The sequence below is a fragment of the Octopus bimaculoides genome, chromosome 1, assembly GCF_046866305.1.
Source record: "Octopus bimaculoides isolate indiv1 chromosome 1, ASM4686630v1, whole genome shotgun sequence".
NCBI lineage: Eukaryota > Metazoa > Mollusca > Cephalopoda > Octopoda > Octopodidae > Octopus > Octopus bimaculoides.
In genome coordinates this window covers 108,762,803-108,785,859 of record NC_142928.1, presented here as the reverse complement: position 1 = coordinate 108,785,859, position 23,057 = coordinate 108,762,803, and the positions used below count along the sequence as shown (strand labels likewise).

The window sequence follows — 23,057 nt, the reverse complement described above, 5'->3', positions numbered from 1 at the left end:
CACCACTCTGCCACAGATAGAGGAAGTTTCATCTCACCACATCTCACAAACTGTGAAGTAAAATGTCTGATTAACAATTTGACCAAGAGTCAAATTATGTGGACAATTCCTTTCACATCGATGAACAAATCAGCATTGTCTTGACATTGGATTTTATTTATGCTTTTTGGGGCATTGTATATAAATAAATAAAAGCATTCACAACACCCGAAGTATTGTTCAACCTGAAGCTATAGTAGGGAGCACAACTGAACTAAGGACCATGCAGTTGCAAAGGGAACTTACTAACCATGGCTTTACTTGTGCAAAACATTTTGAAGTCTTTTTCTTCTTTTTTTTTGTTCACACCAATATTTCTCAGCTGTTTCTTACTTCGCCTAAGTAGCATATTCTACTATAACTAGTATACAATTAGGCTAAAACAATCTAAACGGAAAATTGTTAAACTGACTAAATGACAGCTTGGAAATATGTCTTTCAACTGCTTTGGAATAATAAGAAAACTACAATTAAACTATCAAATTTTAAAAGCATATTTTTTAATATTGTAATTTCCGCATAAATCAGAAGACTCACCCCTTCTTCGAAGGCCCACCGCTTGCTAACTTCTTCTTCGGTTTCTTTATGAACTGCTTGTCGAATTTCGATTATTTTTGCACGTAATTTATTTGCTTCCACTTCATCTGACTGAAAAGAAAAAAAAATCCCAAGTACAAGAAATGAAACTTGATAGCTACAAATACATCTGAAAGGATAAACTTTGTAACTTTAACCAGTTTTACTAATGGTCATTGACAAAAAGACTATCCCCACAGATCCTTGACTAGGGAAAATGGCTTGTTGGCATATGAACACTTTTAACAAGCCACGTGAACATCACAAAACATTTACTAATCAAAATCTTCAAAAACTAACTACAGTTAAGCTAAAATTGACTTATAAAAACACTTATAATTTAATAATTCAAGAACTTGGCTTTATTCTGTGAAGTCTTAAGCATGACTGAATTCATATCTTGCACAAGGTGTGATATCGTTTAATACAATAACAATTACTTGTATGTTATGTGTAATGCAAACAATACAATAATTCTTGACAATTTTACAATTCCATTGTACTTGGATCGGATGAGGCTTCAGAGAAATGAAGAAACAAATCGCTGTATTGACGCGTTTCTAAAATAAGGTAGCTGATAGATCCAATTTATAGACTCACATAAAAAAAAAATCACATTACACTATCCATTCAGAATAAAATAAGTAGATCTAATTGCAACTTCTAGAATATGATGCATTTAATGTGCATAAGTGCTCAAGCAAAATGTGAAGCTCTTTTTAGATTTGCTGTTAAAGCACAAATTAAATACAAGGTATTAAATTGCAGGTAAATGAAGTTTAATAAAGTTTTATTACCAGTCTATGTTGAAATATTTATCAGAACATGAAAAGAAATATATATATATATATATATATATATATATATATATATATATATATATATATATATGTATATATATATATATATATTAGTTTGACGCTCAGGAAAATGAAAAAGGCTTTTACATTTCAAGCCTACAGTCTTCAACAGAAGGAATAAGAGAAAATAAAGAGAGAGAGAATGAAAAAAAACTTGTGGATTTCAGCAGTCCAGCATACCTTTCCACCTTCACTTTCTACCCCAGGAGGTGCTTCTTCAGTCAACTGTTGATCATCAGGACCATCCTCTTCCTCAGCAGAACAATCAGATCGTTTGGCTAATACTTCTTCTCTCAGTTTAAAGAACTCATCTAGAGATAAGATTTCTTTGGGATGATGACTATTTATAAAGGATTTAAAACTGGAAAAATAAAAAGAAACAAAAAAAAGGCAAATTTTCTTTAGTATATAACTCAAATTGTATTTGCTAAATATAAAATTTAATGGAAAGGGAAAGACAAAGAGATGGGATTTATATTTACTGTATTACCATCTCTCTTGTATAGGCTCCCTGTTGTCATTTTCCCTTCCTCTTATATTGTCAAAGAATCAAGTTCTAGATTTACATTCTGAACCAGACTGCTCTCCTCAAATCACCCTTGGAATCAACTTGGCTATAGGCTCACCCCTTTCCATGTAGTGATCTCTGATATGGAAAAAAAAAATAAGCAAAAGATTTTATACTATATCAAGAATAAAATTAACTCTAGTAGATCTTATGTGCAACTTCTTGAATATGATGTATTTAATGTGCATATCAATGTTTATAGTTTTATCATCTAGCTTAGTGTGCAGGTCCTTTCAGAGATTTGTTGTCAAAACAATTAAACACACAAAGTACTGTCTAATTATTGTGAACAGTCACTTAGCTAGTGATTTTCAGTTCTATTCTATGGGTTTAAGGGTTACTATAAATGTAATGAGGAACCTAACGCACTGATTTAGTAAATGCAGGTGCTTTAAATACCACTTTTCCCACCAATGATATGATAAACTTCTAGTTAAAATGTCCCTAAAAATTTCTAGATTGCAGTCTAATTAATGGTAGTCAATGTTTTAACATATGATTTAAAAATTAAACAGCTTCAAACTCTAAGATTTGATAATTATAGTAATATCAAGAAAGCAAGAAATTATTTATAATTAATGCAGAAGAAGCACTTCCATAATCTTTGAATTCTAACAGATGAGTATAATGAAAAGCCAGTTATGTGGGGATGAAACAGGAGAGATTGTTTCCTTTATAATTAAAAGCCATTCTTTATAATTAAATAATTTATATTTTACATTAAAATATTTGGAAAATATGTTATTAGTTGTGTTTAAGGTGTATAAAACAGAGGTGAATTAACAGAAGCAAAGAAGGAATTGTGACATTTAAGTTATATACACACTGACACATACATATATACATGTACACTTACACATATGTACACACACACATACATGTATACATACATAAATGAAGTTCAGGTTTGTGCCAGGACAGAATCCCACCAATGCCATCTTCCTAGTGAGACAACTACAGAAGTTATTAGCAAAGAGCAAGCCACTATACTTAGCATTCACTGTTCTGGAGGTCTTTGACAAGGTACCATGCTCTGTAGTTTGTTGGTCACTAAAAAAAACTTAGGTGTAGATGAATGGCTTGTGATAGCTGTGCAAGCCATGCACAGAGATGCTGTCAGCAAGCAGAGAATTCAGTAAGGAATTTAGCGTGCAGGTTGGTGCTCATCAGGGCTCAGTTCTCAACCCTCTTCAGTTCATTAAAGTTCTCCAGGCCATAACAGAGGAGTTCAAGACCAGCTTCTTTGAGAACTCCTGTATGCCAATGATCTAGTTCTCGTAAGTGAATCTGTTGAAGATTTAGTGGAGAAATTCCTAACATGGAAGCAAAGTCTAGATTGAGAAGCCTCAAAGTAAACCTAGTAAAGAAAAAAGTTTTAGTTAGCAAGAAAGATAGGATTAAAGTCACCTGGGAAGTAGACATGCTCAATATGCAGAAAATGATAAAAAAGAATTCAATATGGTATAAGCTATGGGTGAACAAAAGATATAGTGGAATTACAAGAGAAGAAAAACTTAGAGAAAAATTATATATGTAATAGTTTCACAAGAGTAGTTAGCCATAAGATCAGTTGTGAGAAAATACTTGGCTTGGAAGACTCCCTAAAAGTAGTTGACAGCTTCTTGTTTACTATGAGACCTAATTAGCTTTGAAAGTAGAGAAGCCAGAGTAAGCATGGAATTGTAGGAAGATCACAGAGTTAATCTCGCTGGCAACAAGAAGATTCACTTTTCAAGTGAATGGTAGATTGTGTGATGCATGCATATGAAATGTGATGATGTGTTACGAGAGAAACATGGGTACTAAATGTGGAGGATGTATGAAAGAAATGGGACAAATATATGTCATTGGAACGACAGAGCAAAAATGAGATGAGAGACGAGCTGGGTTTAAGAGGAATTGGATGTAATGTGTAAGAGAGAAGACTGTACTAGTGTAGACACCTGATGCATATAGATGACAATAGGGTGTACAGAAGTACCAAACAATCTAAGTGGAAGGACACTGCAGAAGAGAGAATACATAGGAACAAGGTGGAAGCTGAACCTCATGAATGAGATGACAAAGAAGCATAAGTTGAATGGGACTTAAGATTCTCTGTCTAAATAAATTCTGTCCTGCCTACACAAACATAGAGGGGGTATATATATATATATAGAAAAATTATGCATACACACATTCAACAGGTGTATTTGTGTGTATGTGTGTATAAAACCACACATACATAGTGGCCGAGTTGTTAGAGCATGTTAGAATACCTCAGTGGTATTTGCTCCGACTCTTTGCCCTCCCAGTTCAAATTCCATCAAGGTCAACTTTGTGTTTCACATTTTATAGATGAAGAATTGAACCAATCCAGGTGAATTGGTAGTACTGTTAGAGTACCAGATGAGATACCTTGTGACATTTGTTTTGGCTTTTTGCACTCTGACAGTAATGCCTGTGGAGTCACTAATGCCATCCTGCCAAACTGTATTGGCTTGTTATCTGACTTCCTCTTTGACAGCAATTGATGGTGTGGAGAAGGGAGATTTGCACACATGGGCAGCCACTAATCTTCAAAAAGAAGGAAAATAGGGGGGGGGGCGACTTGGCCCAGGCTTGTGCATTGAAGAAGATGCACTTTTGACTGAAGGCCCAGCCATTTATGTATATCAGAAAAGCATAAATTTCATACATTCACACTGTGCTCAACAGCTGTTTCATGATAAACACCATCAAATTCATAATTACATACTTGTGATACGCAATCATAATTAAGTCAAATTAAAAACTGTATTTAACCAAATCATCAGGAATGTAATGTGTTGATCAGAAAATCATTAATGTTTTAAAAACAGAGACAATACAATGAGAAGTAGCAGAAGGAAATGAATAAGGGGTCCACCCATAAATATAAAATATGTAAATACATCTCTCTCTCTCTCTCTCTCTCCATATATATATATATATATATATATATATATACACATACACACACACACACACGTAAATAATTGCATCTGACCCATGTGAGCATGGGAAAGTGGACATTAAAATGATATACACACAAACCATACCTATATACATAAGGCATATGGATAAATAGGCATTCAATGCAGTCCTTGGGCATATTGGTTCCTGTCATACCATCCAATCCGTGTGCCAGCATGGAACATGGACATATGATAATGATGACACACACAACATGCATATACAAACAAAATATAAATGTACATAGATACAAAAAGAAGCAAACCTACCAATTAAAAAAAAGAAAAAATATATAAACAAAATGCAAGTGAAATAAACATATTGCTGCACACACTCACCAATACATGTACAAAACATTAAATGCTATAAATACATGTAGAAAGCATTAAATGCTATAAAAGATGAAGGTGAGCTATCCACATTTCCAGCATCAAAATATAATGGGGCTCTTGGGAAAGGCTGACAAAAAATGCGATATTATATACATATACTAGAACTTTAGTAAACATACATACATACATATTGACACACACACATATAAATGTAAATACATACATACATATACACACATTTATGGAACAGAAAGAAAACTATACTTAAACATTCATAAAACACACAAACACTTATATAGAGAGTGTGATAAATACAATATATATGAATTTTTAAAATCATTTCAGATTCTATGTGATGTGCCATAATTAGCAAATGCTAATTAAGATCAGTGTCTTGAGAAGGGGAAATAATCGCAAGAATCAGGATTTCTCCAATGTTGACATGCCGTTTAAGAAAAGCACAGGCTTATTGTCTGAAGATAAGAGGACAGTTATGGATGTATTTTTGCCTTTAGTTACTGTATTTAGAAAAAGGACAGGTATTTAACTGGCAATAGATCATTATAATTTCATGTTAGAATTAAATTATTTTAGCTGCCTTTGATAGTCTCCAGAATCTCACATACATAACCAGAAGCTTTTTCCACCATAAGAATTCGCAGATTTTAGAATAGAGCATTCTAAACCATAAAGAATCCTTTTAGCCTTCAAATTGAAACTATATTCAACAAAGGATGGAGAGTTTTTTAAGGTATCTTTAGAAAATGAATGACAATGTAAATAATACGCTCTTTTGAAATTTGAAGTGGAACCAACGTAGAATTTAGAGAGTTGTGGGTTTTAACAGTACATTTATAAACATTATTACTTTTGCAGAAACCATTCTGTGGACAATTAACTTTCACAGAGCTTTATTAGAGTTTGGCAAGGAAGAATTCTTAGATAGATGTAAAAAAATTGTTATCTTTGATAGAAGAAATTTTATTATTTCTAACTTTAGTTATCTTTAATATTTTAATGAAAATGAGTGTGTGGTGATATGTTTATTTCCATTCTATTTATTTCTACATCCCTTTTTAATCAGGTTTGCTTCTGCTAGTATGCATGTACATGTATTAGTCTGTCTGATCTGTATATGTATATTTATAATTAAAATTAAGAAAATGGAGATATAGCATTTAATTAATCTTCTTTTGAATGATTATAAACCATGATTTATATATAGACCTATCATTTTATTAATATTATTATTATTCACAACAAATATTAGGTAATGAACCAGTAATTGGATATTACTATCCCTTCAGCATCATCATCGTCGTTTAACGTCCGCTTTCCATGCTAGCATGGGTTGGACGATTTGACTGAGGACTGGTGAAACCAGATGGCTACACCAGGCTCCAATCTGATTTGGCAGTGTTTCTACAGCTGGATGCCCTTCCTAATGCCAACGACTCCGAGAGTGTAGTGGGTGCTTTTACGAGACTAATTTACATCTCATTGTGTGTGTACATACATACACACACATATATATATATATATATATATATATATATATATATATATATATACTAACTTAAAAGCTGCTCAATAGGGTGGCTTTTAAGCTGACTCCTGCGGAGGGCTCTTCATTGGGCCTTGGGCCCAACGACACTTCATGCATTGAGTACATATTAAATTTTATTAAACTTGAACAACATTTTTCAAGCAATGGATAATTTTCATCAAAATAATAATTTGTCGACTTGGAACTTATTGCAAAGTTGCATGACAAACATTTTTAGTCTTCTCATTCAAGGGTCAGTACAATTGTTTTTTCTATCTGACCTCTTTCTCTCTCTCTCTCTCTTTCTATTGATTGTTTACAACCATCACCAGTACCACCATCATAACTGCCATACACACACCATTCAGACTTCTGATGCCACTACCATCAATACTTTTGATTTCATCGCCTTCTTCTCCATCACAACCACCACTGTCTTTCACATCACTCTCACCATCACCACTGCTGCCTCCACCTCTATCACAACTACAGCTCATACTATTACTAAGGTTTTCCAAAAATCTGCCCAGGGCTGTTAAATGGAAAATTCAATTTTACAAAACTATATTTTGGCTTAAATAACCGCCCACCTACAATAAGCGCCCATGGGCAGTTAATATGGAAGTAAAATATTTCATCTAGGAAAAACAAAGATATTTTCAAAAACCATATTTATTATATATAATTCCACTGAACATCTATCATTTCAGTTATCAGATATAGAAACATAGAGAAACTAAAACAGCCTTAAAAGATTTTTATTGGGAATAAAAATCCTTTGAATTTACAGATGTAGAGTAAATGAACATGTAAACAGAATGCAAATAAGAACACTAACTGTCTCAATTTTTAACCACAAATAACTGCCCATGTGCAATCTAATGGAGGGGCGGATTTTCGGAAAACCCTGGTACTATCACCCCATTACCATCACAAAAAGGCTAAATGTGTGTTCATTCAATATGTTACTTCAGAGTTCAGTCCCTCTTTCACTCTCTTATTACTCTCACTGCCACTATCAACACTACTACTTTTAATAAAATATCAACTCTCCCCAAATTTCTTTGTTTCTCTTTGTCTTCCTCTTTTTCTTTCTCTCTGTCTTCGCCACTGCCCTCACCATCTCTATGCCTACTATTACTCTCACCCCATCATGACAAATAGTAGGAGTGTCATTGAATAGTGAGAGAGGAAGTCTAAGTATGACACACTGACACACAGAAATTAGTTTTCGTATTTATTATATTAGATGTTTAATTCTGGGGAAACTGTATTTCAATTATAGTGTATTATATATATATATATATATATATATATATATATATATATATATATATATATATATATATATATATATATATACACAGGGGTTGGACAAAACAATGGAAACACCTAGCATCATAATTTTGGAATATCTATAAAACCACCAAAAGCGTGTTTATTTTTGTTTCTTGATTTATTGTTATTGTTGCTTAATATCTTTTGCTAAAATTGCTGTTTCTTTTCAGATATCACCAGAAAAAGGTAATTAAAATTCATTAAAATGACAGATCTATTGGACTTTCAAAGAGGTCAAATTGTTGATTTAATGGCAAGCACAAGCATAATGAAAACAGTCGAAATGTTTGGTGTATCAAGTACTGTCTCGAAAGTAATAACGGACTTTGAGAGAGGGAAAAACCTCCTCGTTGAAACAAAACTCCGGAAGAAAACCAAAACTTTCAGATAGGGACCGTCAGACTTTTACGCGAATTGTTAGAAAGGATCACAAAAGTATAGCTCCCAAAATTACTGCAGAGGTTAATTACCACCTTGAGAACCCACTTTCCACAAAAACTATTCACTGGGAGTTGCACAAAGTCAAATTTCACGGGAGGACTGCAATCAGAAAACCATTACTTTCAAACACAAATGTTGCAAAGCGTTTAGAGTGGAGTAAAAACCTACAGAATTGCTCCCTAGAGCAGTGGAAGAATGTTATTCTCTCGGGTGACTCATCCTTTACCTTATTTCCGACCATCAGCCGAGTATACATGTGGAGACAAGCCAAAAGAAGTATTTGACCCAGACTGCCTTCTTCCAAATGTTAAACATGGAGGATCTGTGATGATCTGGGGGGTTACATCTTGGAAATCTGCTGGCCCAATGGTTTCCCTTCATGGCAGAATTAATAGTCAAGACTATTTAAGTATTTTATCTGATCAAATTCATCCTATGGTTGCAGAACTGTTTCCAGAGGGAAATGCAATCTTTCAGGAAGATAATGCACCAATTCACACAGCTAAAATTGTTACTGAATGGCACAAGGAACATTCTCGTGAAGTTGAACATCTTATCTGGCCAACACAGTCCCCAGATCTCAATATTATTGATCATTTATGGTGCATTTTAGAAAAACAAGTAAGGAGTCAATATCCTCTACCATCATCACTACAAGAACTGGAGACTGTTTTAACTGAAGAATGAACAAAAATTCCTTTGGAAACAATTCAAACTTTGTATGAATCCATACCTCGTAGAATTCAAGCTGTAATTATTGCCAAAGGCGGTCCTACCCCATATTAAAATAAATTTGTTTGAAATTTAAAGGTGTTTCCATTATTTTGTCCAACCCCTGTATGTGTGTGTGTGTGTGTGTGTGTGTGTGTGTGTGTGTGTGTGTGTGTGTGTGTGTGTGTATGTATGTATTAAAGAAAACAAAAATAAAACAAATGTTAGTATTCAACAGTTGGTTCAGTATGCTGGCTACAAGAATTTCTGTCCAAGAAAGTTGTACATCATCTCCCTCTTTCTCTCACAACCACTCTCTCTCTCTCTCTCATTACTCCCATTGCCACTATCAACACTACTACTTTTAATAAAACATCATCAACACTTCCTAAATTTCTTTGTCTCTCTTTCTCTCCCTGTCAGTCTTTCCCACCACCCTCACCGTCTCTATGCCTATTATTACTCTCACCCCAGCACGAAAAAGTGTCATTGAACAGTGACAGGAGGTCAAAGTGTGACACAAACACACAGAAATTAGTTTGCGCATTAATGATATTAGATATGTATATATGTGCATTCACATATATAGAGATATTTATACGCTTTTGTATATTTAGGATTTTTTGCTTTTTACTATTGTCTGTCCTTTTCGTCACAATGTACAGGGTGCAATGGGTAAATCGTTGCCATTTTATATTTTTAATTTCGCACATGCGCATTGTTTCTTTTTGGTTTTGTCAACTACAGAGTATTGCAGGGTGAGTTGGACACCACCTGTGAAAAACACAGCACCATGATGCAATTCACTCTGCAAGAAATTTGGACACAACATGCTGTACTGCTTGGTATTCGTGCCGGAAGCTCCAATATGAACAGATGGTGAATACACAGAACAACTGTTGGTTTGCCATGTTCCCAAAACAGGTATCGAGAGTGATGAACATCAAACATCCAGTCAACATCATGTTGTTTGGAGTGATCACTAATGATGGTGACATAATGCCTCCATTTATCTTCCCACACGGCCTCAAACTCAACATGGAGGCCTACATCAAGTGTTTGGAGGAGGTAGTGTTGCCCTGGGTCAAGAGGGTGGCTGCTCGAAAACCCTACATCTGGCAACAGGACTCGGCACCATGCCACACAAGCGGGAGAACCCAGTCACAGCTGTCAAGACAATTTCTGCAACCACAACCTCCCTAACACCTGGCCATCTAATTCCCCAAGCCACAACCCTCTTGATTATTATGTGTGGGGTGCAGTTGAATGAGAGACCTACAAAACCCCTTGTAACACCAAAGACGAATTGAAGGCAAGGATTATGGCAGTATTCACCAACTTAAACAAGGAGAATATCCAGAAGAGTTGCAGGAGATTCTGAAGTCGTCTGGAGGCCATGGTTAAAGCCAATGGCAATTTTATTGAATAAATTTACTCTATTTCAAGATATTTTTATGTAATTTTGGTAAATACATCTGTTAAAAAGAGATGTCAGTGGTACTTTCATTTTGGTGTAATTTAGATAGTATATTTACTGCACCCTGTATTTAAACCAGGAACAGATTTCTGATTAATATAACATTCCTGATGATTTAGGCGTACACTTATAAAATAATTAGCTAGCTAGCTGACTTAATTTAAATTATATATTACAATTATTGTAATTATATATTTGGCAGTGTTTATGTTATTGAAACAGCTGTTGAGCACAAATTATGAATTATAAGAAAATTAAGCTTTTCTGTGCTAAGTATGTCGCTATTAAAGATCATTTTAACTTTATATATATATATATATGTATATATATATATATATATATATATATATATATATATATATATATATATATATACACATACATACAAGTTGGTCCCACTTGGATTTACTGCAATGTAATGATCTATTAATAACTGAGCTCTTAATTACTATGGATTTATTCTTTGAAGTTTATCAATTACACACACGCACACATATCTAGTGATGCTCCAGTATGATTACACTCTAATGACTGAAACCAGTAAAAATATATACATATATGTATAATTTTTTTGTTTATTTAGTACATCAAAGTACTGTGGCTGCCTAACAAAGAAACTATAACTGCTATTCTACTCCAATTGTAAACAAAAGCATCAAACACTTTTCAAACTACACACTGATACTGAAATTATTATTAAAATTAAAACAAGACCTTCATAATGCATAACAAATGACAGCTGGCACCAATGACCAATGACCAAGTGACCATTCAAAAACACAGCAAACAGTGACTGAACAAGAGTAAGGTTTGGAAATGTTATGTTATTTATCTTACAAGTAAATTATGTACAGCTACAAATTTATGCTACGCAACAGCATAATGAGAACTAGGGTGCTATAGAAAAATAAACTCTTCCAATGTAACAGGCATGAGCTACTAAAATAATTTAGTAAGACAAATAGTTATGGATCCAGGTAAAATTAAGACAAGGTGCAATGACTATATAGAAAAGTTGTTGAATTTGTAGAATGGATGGCAACATACAGAACCATTCTAGAAGCAGTAGAGTAGATAACCAAGAAGATGAAGTGATAAGTGAAGAATGGAAAGGTAAAAGAATAGGCTGCATGAAGTTAAAGTATGAAGAAAATGACAGATCTGTAGACTGATGTTGAAAGATGGTAGTAATCCTGTGGATTAAGAGGTGAGTACTGTCATGTCTTTGTATAAAGGAAAACACAATCCCCTTCCCTCCACTGTGGCTCATATAGAGTAATTAAGTTATTGGAGCATCAAATTACCGTGTTTTCCGGTGTATAAGCTGCTATATTTTACCTGGGAAATTAAGTGTGTGGCTTATAGAAAGGTGCGCCTAATGTGTGCATTTTTTATAAGTTTCAAGAGGAAAATAATTTATGTCTGAAGATCAAATGACTCCACTGATTTTTTTCAGAGGAAAGGTCAGTTGGTGAACAACATGAAAGACTTACTGCTACAGTACATTGGTGCCCGGAAGAAAACAAAGCATATTTGTTTTGTTTTACCATCATGTTTTGATATTGTTATTTTTAATCTAACAAAGACTTTAATATTGACGAAATGTGTTTGTTATTGATTATAGTAAGATAAAATCATAACATCTCATAGTTGTGTTTTATAGACCGGAAAATACAGAAATGTATTAAAAAGAATCTTAGAGATGATGACATGGAAGAAAATGAAGATGAAATGCAGTTTGTATTTATGTGATGGAAAGGAACACTTAATATAAATTTTTATTGTAAGACAATTCAGTCACAGGTGAAATACAAGAGACAGAAATGGTTAAGCTTGTTGATCAAGAGAAAGTTTTCAATACCATCTATGTGCAGTGGTGACATGTATATTAAGAGTCAGGAGTGGAAGAATGGTTAGTTTAGAGTGGTCAAGTATGAATTTGAAATGAAAATTGGAGTACATCAAAGGTTAGTATTAAGCCAACTACTGTCAGTGATTGTGATGGTGCTCATTCAAAGCATTAAAAAAAAGTTTATCATGAGAGTTGTACTATGCAGATAACTTCATATCAATAGTCGAGTGTATGAATGGATTGAAGATGAATAGGTGAAAGAAATGTATGAAGGCAAAAGGTTTGAAAGTGAATATCAGGGAAGTGGCAGCGTGCAGGAAGAGTACTGGGTGGATTAATTAAATATGTAGTCATAGGAGAGGGTTTGTAACTGATGTAGCTGTTGCACTGAAATGTAAGGTGTTTTGAGAGAAACTGCAAAGATAGAGTGAATGATGGCCTAGATTTTAGAAACTGCATTCAGATGGAAAGTGTGAGAATATTTGGTTACCTAGAAGACATTAAATAGACAATGTGGGATATAACTCAGTGATGGTGATTAAAACGAGATGAACAAGGAACAACTTCTATGAACAGAGTGGTGTACTAATGAGGAGGGGTGTGTCACTGAAATTGGAAGTAATGGTGTATGTTGTAGATGGGAATAGAACCAGCAAAGGGTGTTGTGAATAGAAATGGGATGAAATAGCTGAGTCATCAGCTCAAGAAGGATTAAAGTGACTTGGTGAGAGGAATGATGAAAATGAAAGTGGAAGACCGAGAAAGATATAAAGGAATGGAGAAAGAATTGAAGACAAGACAGAAGATGTAGAAGACAGAGCAAAATGAAGACTTGAAGATTGCAATGGGCCTGCAAGCTAAGCCCAATATGAAAATGGTCTTATGACACTTGCACATCGTTTTGTATGTGTGTATATCCACATAAACACATGTTCACATATGTCCAACCCATGCAAGCATGGAGAAAGAAGACAAAAATGATGGTGAAACACAGTTTAGTAAACAAGTGAAAAATCAAAAGTCATTAGAAACAAAGAAATAAATAATCTGAAAACTTAGCCAATTAGAACACATACATAACAATGCAAAGAGAGGAAGAGAGGAAAGAAAAAATGCAACAAGGAGACATTAGTAAGAAATTTAGTAGCTTGATACATAATCACTTAAGCAAGAATAAGACTATTTAACAAATCATTATTTTTAACTAGCCAGGAAAAAGTCTATTTTAATTATCAAAATTCCTACTTTGAGAGTTTGAAGATCAAACTACTAAATGCATGTGATTATAGTGTGTGTGTGTGTGTGTGTGTGTGTGTGTGTGTGTGTGTGTGTGTAAAGACTTTTTTTTTTTCAAAATGCAAGAATAAATGGATTTACTTGTCAAAATGATGACTGTATAGTTGGAGAGGAATTTTCAGCAGTTCATCATATAAGCGCATTACATTTTGCAAGTTCTTTTGTTGTTTTTCCCAGTGAATAACTGAATCCCACAAGCGATCAGCACGGAAGTCAGTACCAGCAGCATTCAGAGCTTTTCTGTATAATCTGTAAAACAAAAGCCAAAAAGATTAACTGCAAAGAAATTTATGCACCATTGTTTTGGTTATTACATTAAAATGTCTCCCTGCTGTTACCATCCTTTTTCATTACTCCTATCATTGTCTCCTTCTCTCCACACTGGCACTTGACACTCTTATTTCCTACTCTGAGTATCTATTGCAGTCAACCTCGTACAAAGGTGAGGCTTTCCTTTCATCTTGCAGGATACAAGACCGCACAAGTGCAGGTGCAATGATAAAACATCTCTTGGAAACTCTGTAAAGTGATTGATGAACAGGCAGAGATAACAAAGTTGAGAGAACCTTATACTCCTATTTTGTTGAAAACATGGCAACTTCTAGTGTTGGTGCCATAATAAAATGCACTCTGTATGCTGTTACATGACTAGTGTTAGGAAGGGTATCCAACCATACAAATTATGCCAAAATAAAACATGAGTGAAATATGGTCTCCAACTCATCTCCGACTTGCAACTTGTTCTACTCATGCCAGTGTGGAAAGTAGATGCAAAATGATATACAGTTAAAATATCTTAGAAAATATATATTACATTAAAAGTATTGAAGAGAAAGCAATTTTACTGAGAATTAAAAATATCAATGTTTGAAAAATCATACTGCAAAGTCATGAAACTTAAGATTAGCACTACTTACTCCTGAATTCTCTCAACATTTTCACACTCTCTTGATTCAGTAACAGAAGAGATGTAATGAAGCCAAAGTTCTACACTTAGAGGAATAGCCTTTACACCACGCTCAAAGACCTGGAGAAAAATAAGTAACAGTTACAAACCAAGATAAATCAAGCCCTGCAAACAGGACCGAATAGAATAAAGTAGTTGTAAAATGTTGAAAAGTAAATGGGGTAAAGTCGAGCAAGCCGAACAATTGGAAGTACAACCACGTGATTACCGTCGTCAACGAAGCTCTCCTGGCGACTGGCACAGTCAAACAGGGACAGTTGACGTTCATCTGTTGTTGACCCTGTAGTATTAGGGATTTTCTTGCTGCAAATCCATAGCCCTCCCTAGCAGTGGACAAGTTCAAAATTGTGAAATCTCACAAAAAATCTAAATCACGATTTCAGAGACCCTCACATCTGCCAGGTCTCCAGTAGATTCATTATGTCTGCAAAGAAAAATATTACATAATAACACAGTGAGAGCTTGATTCTAAACTAGGCACCTGGCATGAAGCAGGAAATAATCAAAGATCTGTGTGTGTGTGTGTGTGTGTGTGTGTGTGTATTCATGTATTATAAATTGGGCATTCTCTAAAAAATATTAAAGTTATGAAGTGGGTGGCAAATATCAAGTTACTTGAAACTAAGTGTGTAAACATGTAAAACAGCATGTGAAAATATGTTTAAGTTATTAAGTTTAGAATAGAATGCATCAGTTCTGAGGAACTAGATAATAATAATACTTTTAGAAACATTGTATGCTAAAAAACGTAAAACCATTTTAAAACCAAAAGATGTGTCTTTGAACTTTACTCTATCGATGTCAGCATTTCTAAAAACCTTAACATCTTTTTGTACTATGTGATATATTTAGGCAGTAAAATAGAAGACTCAGAGCATTTGACAAAATGCCAGTGGCATTTTAAGTACAATCCTTTATGTTCTAAGTTCAAATCCCACTGAGGTCAATTTTGCTTTTTGTACTTCTGAGGTCATTAAAAAAAATACCAACCAGTCCAGTACTAGACTTGATTTAATATTCCTATAAATGCATTCTAAATGTCAATGGAATTGTACTAGAGTTTCTATTTTAGTATTATAATCTTCTTGCATATTATTCTAAATGGTAAAAACTTTTCTTTATTCCTATGCACCTTTTTCATATATTTGGAGTGTTTAGACATGATGTGAGTTCTTGGGTGCCTTTAGCAAAGTTTACTGGATTGCAAGCATTCAAACCAGATCACCACCACCAGTTCACTCTCTGTCCAGATTTTTCCTGCAGACATTGATCTACATGTTAGACATGGCATCAGATGTACTGATCTCAGAAGCCTGAGACTCTGCTCTCCTTTATCCTCAAGCTTTTAAATATGCATATATAAATACATTAAGTATTTCTTTATACAGTTATTTCTGTGTAAATTTGAAAAGAAAAAAGTCAGTGGTGATTATGCAAAATAATTCATATAACCTACATGATTACAACTTACTAAAATAGTATTTAGAATTATGTTTCAAGTATAAAGAGTTGTTGTTGGATCTTAAAATACAAGATTATTACCTTTGACAGAGCAATTAAAAGAATCTAAAGACTACAGACAAGTACAAATGAACAGATATGTAAGTACTGTCATTTGTCATTACTAGCATTTTCTCAAGAAACCAGGAAAAACACCTTTAAGTAACAGACTAATATCACATTCAAATGAAATCAGAAGATTTATTACATAACTGAAAATGAGAACTTGCACTAAAGGATTTGGAAGAGGAGTAAATGTTTTCTATTGTAAATACTGTTTCAAGCTGTTTGAGGATTTTTAGGTCTCTCGCGTATATTTTCAAGAGTCGAATTTTCTAAAATTCAAAGTTCAAGATAGTCTAAATCAGAGATAAATGGAGAAAGAGTTTGATATTGTTAACTAGAAATGTGAAACTGGAAATCTATGTCTTCAGTCATGTAAATAATAATATACAAGAGAAATTACTTATGGATAAAAAATATTTAATTATTATCAGAATTATGACTACCCTCTCTCATAAAAAAAAAAAAAATAAACCAACAAAAAAGCTGTTATGTGATTGATCAACCTGCTAAAACTACCAACCAAATTTCCATCAAACTGCACCTTGCTGTTTTAAAAAATGGGAAAACACACTGGACAATAGTCTTGGATGGTGCATTGTCTGAAAATTACAAGATGAGATGTACACAGCTGGAAGGTTTTTTACTTGGAGTCTACTTGATCAGGGCTGACACTGAGCTAAAGAATAATAGATTTCATTTACCAAGGGCATCCAACCACATGACTTGCTTCAACAATTTCAAGTTTCAAAACAATACATTAATGGTTATTTTATACAGATCTTCAATAAATTATAGCTAGATCAAAGTTTGTTCACTTATCCAGCATATTTAATACTCATTTCATTCAACAGGAAACCTTTTTACAACAAAGCCAAATTACTATTTTCTTTTTTACATGCACAGTACGTTTTCTTTAAACGAGTCAAAGAGGTGGTTTAATCAATTGTATTAAAAGAGCCTTTATGCAGTCACTCAATTGCCTAAAAATAGCTGTTAAGCTTCCCTTGGAGACACATATGCCAGAAAAAAAAAATGCTGCTTGATCAGAAATGCTCAGGGGATATAAAAACTACCAATAAATCTTTTGTCAAGTCTGAAGGGATGAAAGACAGAAGAGAAAATTGAAGAATTTCAACTCAAATCTACAAGGTACCAAACAATATATAACAAAGCATCTAATCTGCCCCCCTACTGCTAATAAATAACAGAATGTGTAAATACACAACATTAGTACTCAGGCTTTTTACTCCCTTCTAGGCCAGGATATAAAAAAGATTTAGGTAAGCTGATTATTTTTGCTGATTAAACCTCCCCTACAAAATACTGAAATGGTTCAAATATAACTGTACATATAACTATGGTTATTAATACTGTTCACACACTTGAGGTTCAAGTTGTAGTTCATTTGATTAAGATATTCAATAAAAATTCCATTGAAATTAAATATACTTGCATAGTGCAGTATCTAGAGCATGACATATTCAGAACACAAAGTACATAGAGAGGACAAACAAGAAAGGAAATATGTTCATATGTTAATTCAATACATTCTTCAATGTGTTTCATTCATTCATCAATCATAAAATTTATACAATAATCAGTTGATTTGATGATGTAATCAGACTGTAAGGTAACCCTTGTATAATAGATTTATTCATTTATAAAACATGTGTAAGGGTATACTGAATAAACATATCTCCACTCTTGTTTTCCTAAATACACTGTACTATGAATATATATTTGTTGAAGGTTAATTTAGGATTCAGCACAGACACATTAAAGTGAATGCAAACATCCATGCTGATAAAATTATAAAAAGTATTTGTGAGATGGTATATGAGTCAATGTCATATTAGATGGGATATAATTGAACTAATTCATTGTAATTAATTAACTTGGATAATATGAAAATGAAAGAGCCGAATTGATTTAGTATCCTCAGCCGCTGGTCTCTTTAGCAGGCATTTGGAAAATGCAAAACATACCAAAACCTACATCTAATATCTATACAGCTACATGGTACAGAATCATGGACATTATTCCAGAGTAATTTCAGATGGGATACCTTGATTGAATGCTCCAAGTATTCTGGATTGATCACATTTGACAAACTTATTTGCCAGATGATCATTCAGAAATAGAAGTTGTGTCACGTAAACTGAATAGCTCATTCATGAGTGCTGTCAAACTACTTACATATTTCTGACAAACAACAATGGAAAGTACACAAAATAGGGCTGAAAAGGATCCAAAAATATTTGCAAGAGAGGCATTAATGAATATATCCTAGTTTCAGAATAGGTACAAGGTGTGGAAAACCATCTGACTTATACCAGTATGGAAAATTAGATGTAAAATGCTGACAAACATTTGACAGAAAAACCAGCAGACATAGAAGGAAACTGCTTATGTCTCACCTCAGAAGAGAGAGAGAGAGAGTAAGAAAAGGAATGAAAGAGAATGGCTTAACTTTGCTTAAAGGAATTATCATGATGATGCAGGACTATCTAGAGTAGTGGTTCTCAACTAGGGGTCGATATAAGATTTTGTTAAAATTTATGTGCAATAAATTGGTTTACTTCTACAATACACAAAATATTTTAATTTTTTTATCTACAGCGAATGGTTATGGAGGTCCAGTAGAGAAAATAGGAATCAGAGGGGTTCATAGGCAAAAAATTGAGACCCACTGTATTTGATTCCTTGTTGTATGAAACACTATGCCAGAATTTACACAACTGCAAGTCTACTTTTCCGATTATTTCATCAAGCATGCATCATCTCCCTTGAAATGTTTGTTTACTTTCAACTTTAGAGTGGCAAACCTTGGAACAAGATAGTTTCATTTACAATATTGGTGTGGATTAATCTAGGATTGAAAAAGTCAAGAGTGAAATTAGAAATATAAAAATGTTATTCAAATATTTAGTCATGAGTGGTATGTACTAATTAAAACTTTTTTTGGTATTTGGAAACTGTAGAACATTTCACTATGTATCAAAATCTACATTTAATATGTATACAACTATATGGTACAGAATCATGGACATTATTTTATTTTTGTCACTATAATTTAAAGTCAATAGTCTCTGTTAAGTCTTCCATTAAACAAATTATAAATTTAAATGTAATATTTCCATATTTCTAATCACAACGAGCAATTCTAGTGGAAATCTGCTCATTAACCTCAGGTTGAGAAATTGCAAAATCAAATGTAAACAGATTCTTGATTAAGGTTAAGTGTAAATTTAGATTAGTCAATATTAAAAAAAAATGTGAAGAAAGAAACTAAAAAAAAGAAAGATTAACCCACCTATCAAGAAAAATAGCTATAAAAAAAAAAGATCTCTATACATTGAATAGTCAAAAATTTAACCTATTAAAATAAAATAATAAAATCAATTATGAAGATCAGATTTCAGAAAAAGCTAGAAGAAATATCACAAGACTAAATAGTATTCATTTACATTAGTGAATCTAATAAACTATATAGTGCCTGTCAATAAAATCACCGAGACCAATACTTCCACTCGGAATTTAGAAAAAAGAGAAAATCCCAATCCAGTGTAACTGGTTTGAACATTAATATTGCTAATATTGAAGGCAACTAAGATTACAAAAAGGATAATAATGAAACACAACAACTGAATAAATGCCGGATTGAGACAATTTCATAATTGCAGGTAATAATATCTATTGAAAATTTTTACTAATTAACAATTGAAAGGAAATCTTTACAAAAGCTACTGAATAAAACATAATAAAACTTGACTACTAAGAATAGAAAAAGCATTCTACCAACTGTTGATCTACTGAATGACAATGTTTTCTGATAAATTCTTCACTATCATTATCCTTTTCAACACCAACTCACCAAATTAACTCCTTAGCATTTAAACCAGCCTTATCTGACCCTAATATTCTACCTATTCCATGTTTAAGTCAGCCAGATCAAGCTCTCAAACTTAACCTACAATGTCATTCTGTTGCATCTTTAAAATCTTAAAGCTACAAGACATGATCAATTCAAAACAATGTGAATAAATAAGCATAATTTGAGTGCTGTATATAAGCAGCTGAGCTGAGCTACTAATTGTAGGAGACTGGGTGCATCTTCTTTGAGAATGCAGCCATCAAACCACAAAATGGTCCATCAGTAGCTTAGAACTTAATTTTTATCTGACCCACTGAGAGGCTCTGTAATATTTAAATGTAAGTTTTTGTCTTTTATTAATTAGAAAGTTTATTTTGCAAACCTTCACATAATTGATTATTTTAGAAAGTAGAAAGTATTCTTGTTTGAAATTAGATCACAAAAGGGTTAATGCTTAAGGCATACACTAAATAATGGTGAGCCACAGCTAGACAGCTAATAGAATGTAGAAATGCAGTTTAATTTGACAAACTAGATATCTAATCAAGGATATTCAACAAGGAAGTTTGTAAAAATAATTTTCATATATTTACATATCTATAAAGTTGTTGGTGTTAGGAAGGGCATCCAACAGTAGAAGACAAGCCAAAAATGAAATTTATGAACAAGATGTGTGCTTTTAACCTATCTGTATCAGAACTCTAAATAAAAAACTAAATTGGATCATGACAATCCATCCAACCCATGTTAACAAGGAAAGCAGATGTATGAATATCACAGGATTACTAATTCTCTGCTATGACATTATTTATCAACCCAGTTTTACTCAGTTTCTTTGAAACTAATGTTTAAAAAAAACTTACAGAATAATTTTAGGCATAGCCATATGGCTACAAAATTTGCTTCAAAACCACAGTTTTGTGTGCAATTACTGTGCAACACACTTGAGCAAGTAACTTCTAGTCTAGCTTCAGATTGACCAATGTCTTTTGAGTGGAATTTAATTGGCAGAAACTATGTAAAAGTCCAGGTGTGTGTGTGTGTGCTATCTGATTGAAAAAGATTGATAAAATAAATATTGGGGAGATGAGTGACTAAAATACTGAAGTTGTCCACATTATGGCCATAGCTCAGTGACTATAACCAGGAAAAGGGGAATTCTCTTTTTCAATTTCAAAGAGAAACATCTGAAATAGTGGAACCAATTTATTTTAACTAAAACTTACATGGTAAATAAACAATTACTGCATAAATTCTATTTTTAAAAAATTCCATTCCGTAGATGAAAATGGCTATGATATTACTATAATGTATATTTTACAAGGCTAGCAATTAGTGCAATGTCCTAAAAGTTTAAACTCTGCAACAGAGTTTGACTACTTATAAAGAATACAATCTTGGTTGCAACTGTTAGGCATCAAACAAAAAGAGCAACCACTCAAGGCCAGTATATAAGAATGAAAAACTGAAGACTTGAATATCACATTTTTCTGTACTAAAACAGAATTATTAGAGCAACAGGATAAAGGTTAGAACTATAAAATAAGAGATTCCTACTTATGCACCACCTAATTTGTAAAACTACTTAACTCATTGAAATTGAAGGCTACTGATGTTTCTACACTGCAGATGGTAAGAATTATTTTTATAAGATATAAATAATACAAAAAAGTCGTGTTATTTTGTAAAATTATATCAAAAATTAATCTCACTAGACAAGATATAGTACATCTGAGGTGAAACCAGCCTTTGTTTTAGCATAAAAGATGGGGTACCCAGTTGTTTAACAGGGGTTAGATATGAAGGAAAATCTATCCCCATATCATCAGTTATATACTATATAAATACACTTATTTGAAATGAAGTTGTGTATATAAACACTTCAGTGGTTAATCAATGTAAATATTGTCTAAAGACTATTTTCTAAATAAAATAAATATTTGAACTTAGTAATTAGAAAGCATTTTTAAAAACTAATTTTGTTATGCAATTATTTTTCAGAATGTACACATAATAGAGGATTGTTGAAATTAATTTCTCCAAATTTAAGAAAAAATTAGAACTTACTGCAATTGCTTTATCCACCTCATCATTTTTCTTTAGAATATCAGCAAACTTTTTCCAGTAACCATAACAATATGGATAATGATCAAAGAAAGCATCAAATGCTTCTTGCGCATCTTCAACATTATTCTGTGATAAAAGAACAAAGTTATTTTAATTTCAATAGTTAATGAAATACAAAAATCTTCAATCAAATATATTTAAGATTTAAATGGACAATACATGAAACTTGTTTTGTTGACACTAAAGAAAAAGTCTAAAACACACTTATAATAATGGATAATGTTGTAACTGGTTATTGTTAGTAAAAAGGATTGATCCTAAAATGAACACTAACTGCTTTCCATTGTAGTTGAAAACATTTTCAATGAGATAAAATTTAGATTAGTCAATTTATCACCCAGGTTTGCTAATTTTGTTTGTAAAAATGAATTTAAAACAAAGTTGATTCAAAAAGTAATTCTTTATTGTGAAAACCTAGCTAGAAAAGAAATGAAATATTACTAGAGTAAATTTCTAGTTTTAAAACAATAGAGAGTAATTATAAATGGCAGAAAGTCAAATGTGAGGCCTAATT

At 32.9% G+C, this 23,057-nt stretch overlaps 1 protein-coding gene across 2 annotated transcripts in view; it reads right to left on the bottom strand.

Annotated features, from left to right (window-relative positions):
• LOC106883738 (pre-mRNA-processing factor 39) overlaps positions 1-23,057 on the bottom strand; it is a 43,099-nt gene that overhangs the window by 9,395 nt on the left and 10,647 nt on the right. Inside the window, exons 3-7 of one of the 2 annotated variants that reach the window (XM_014934852.3) lie at positions 22,484-22,609; positions 14,927-15,036; positions 14,091-14,258; positions 1,656-1,836; positions 577-687 (exon numbers count right to left, since the gene is read on the bottom strand). In XM_014934852.3, the coding sequence (XP_014790338.1) occupies positions 577-687; positions 1,656-1,836; positions 14,091-14,258; positions 14,927-15,036; positions 22,484-22,609 (696 nt within the window). Of the gene's footprint in view, positions 1-576; positions 688-1,655; positions 1,837-14,090; positions 14,259-14,926; positions 15,037-15,184; positions 15,401-22,483; positions 22,610-23,057 lie in introns of those variants that run through there. The other variant, XM_014934853.3, reaches the window with a different exon arrangement.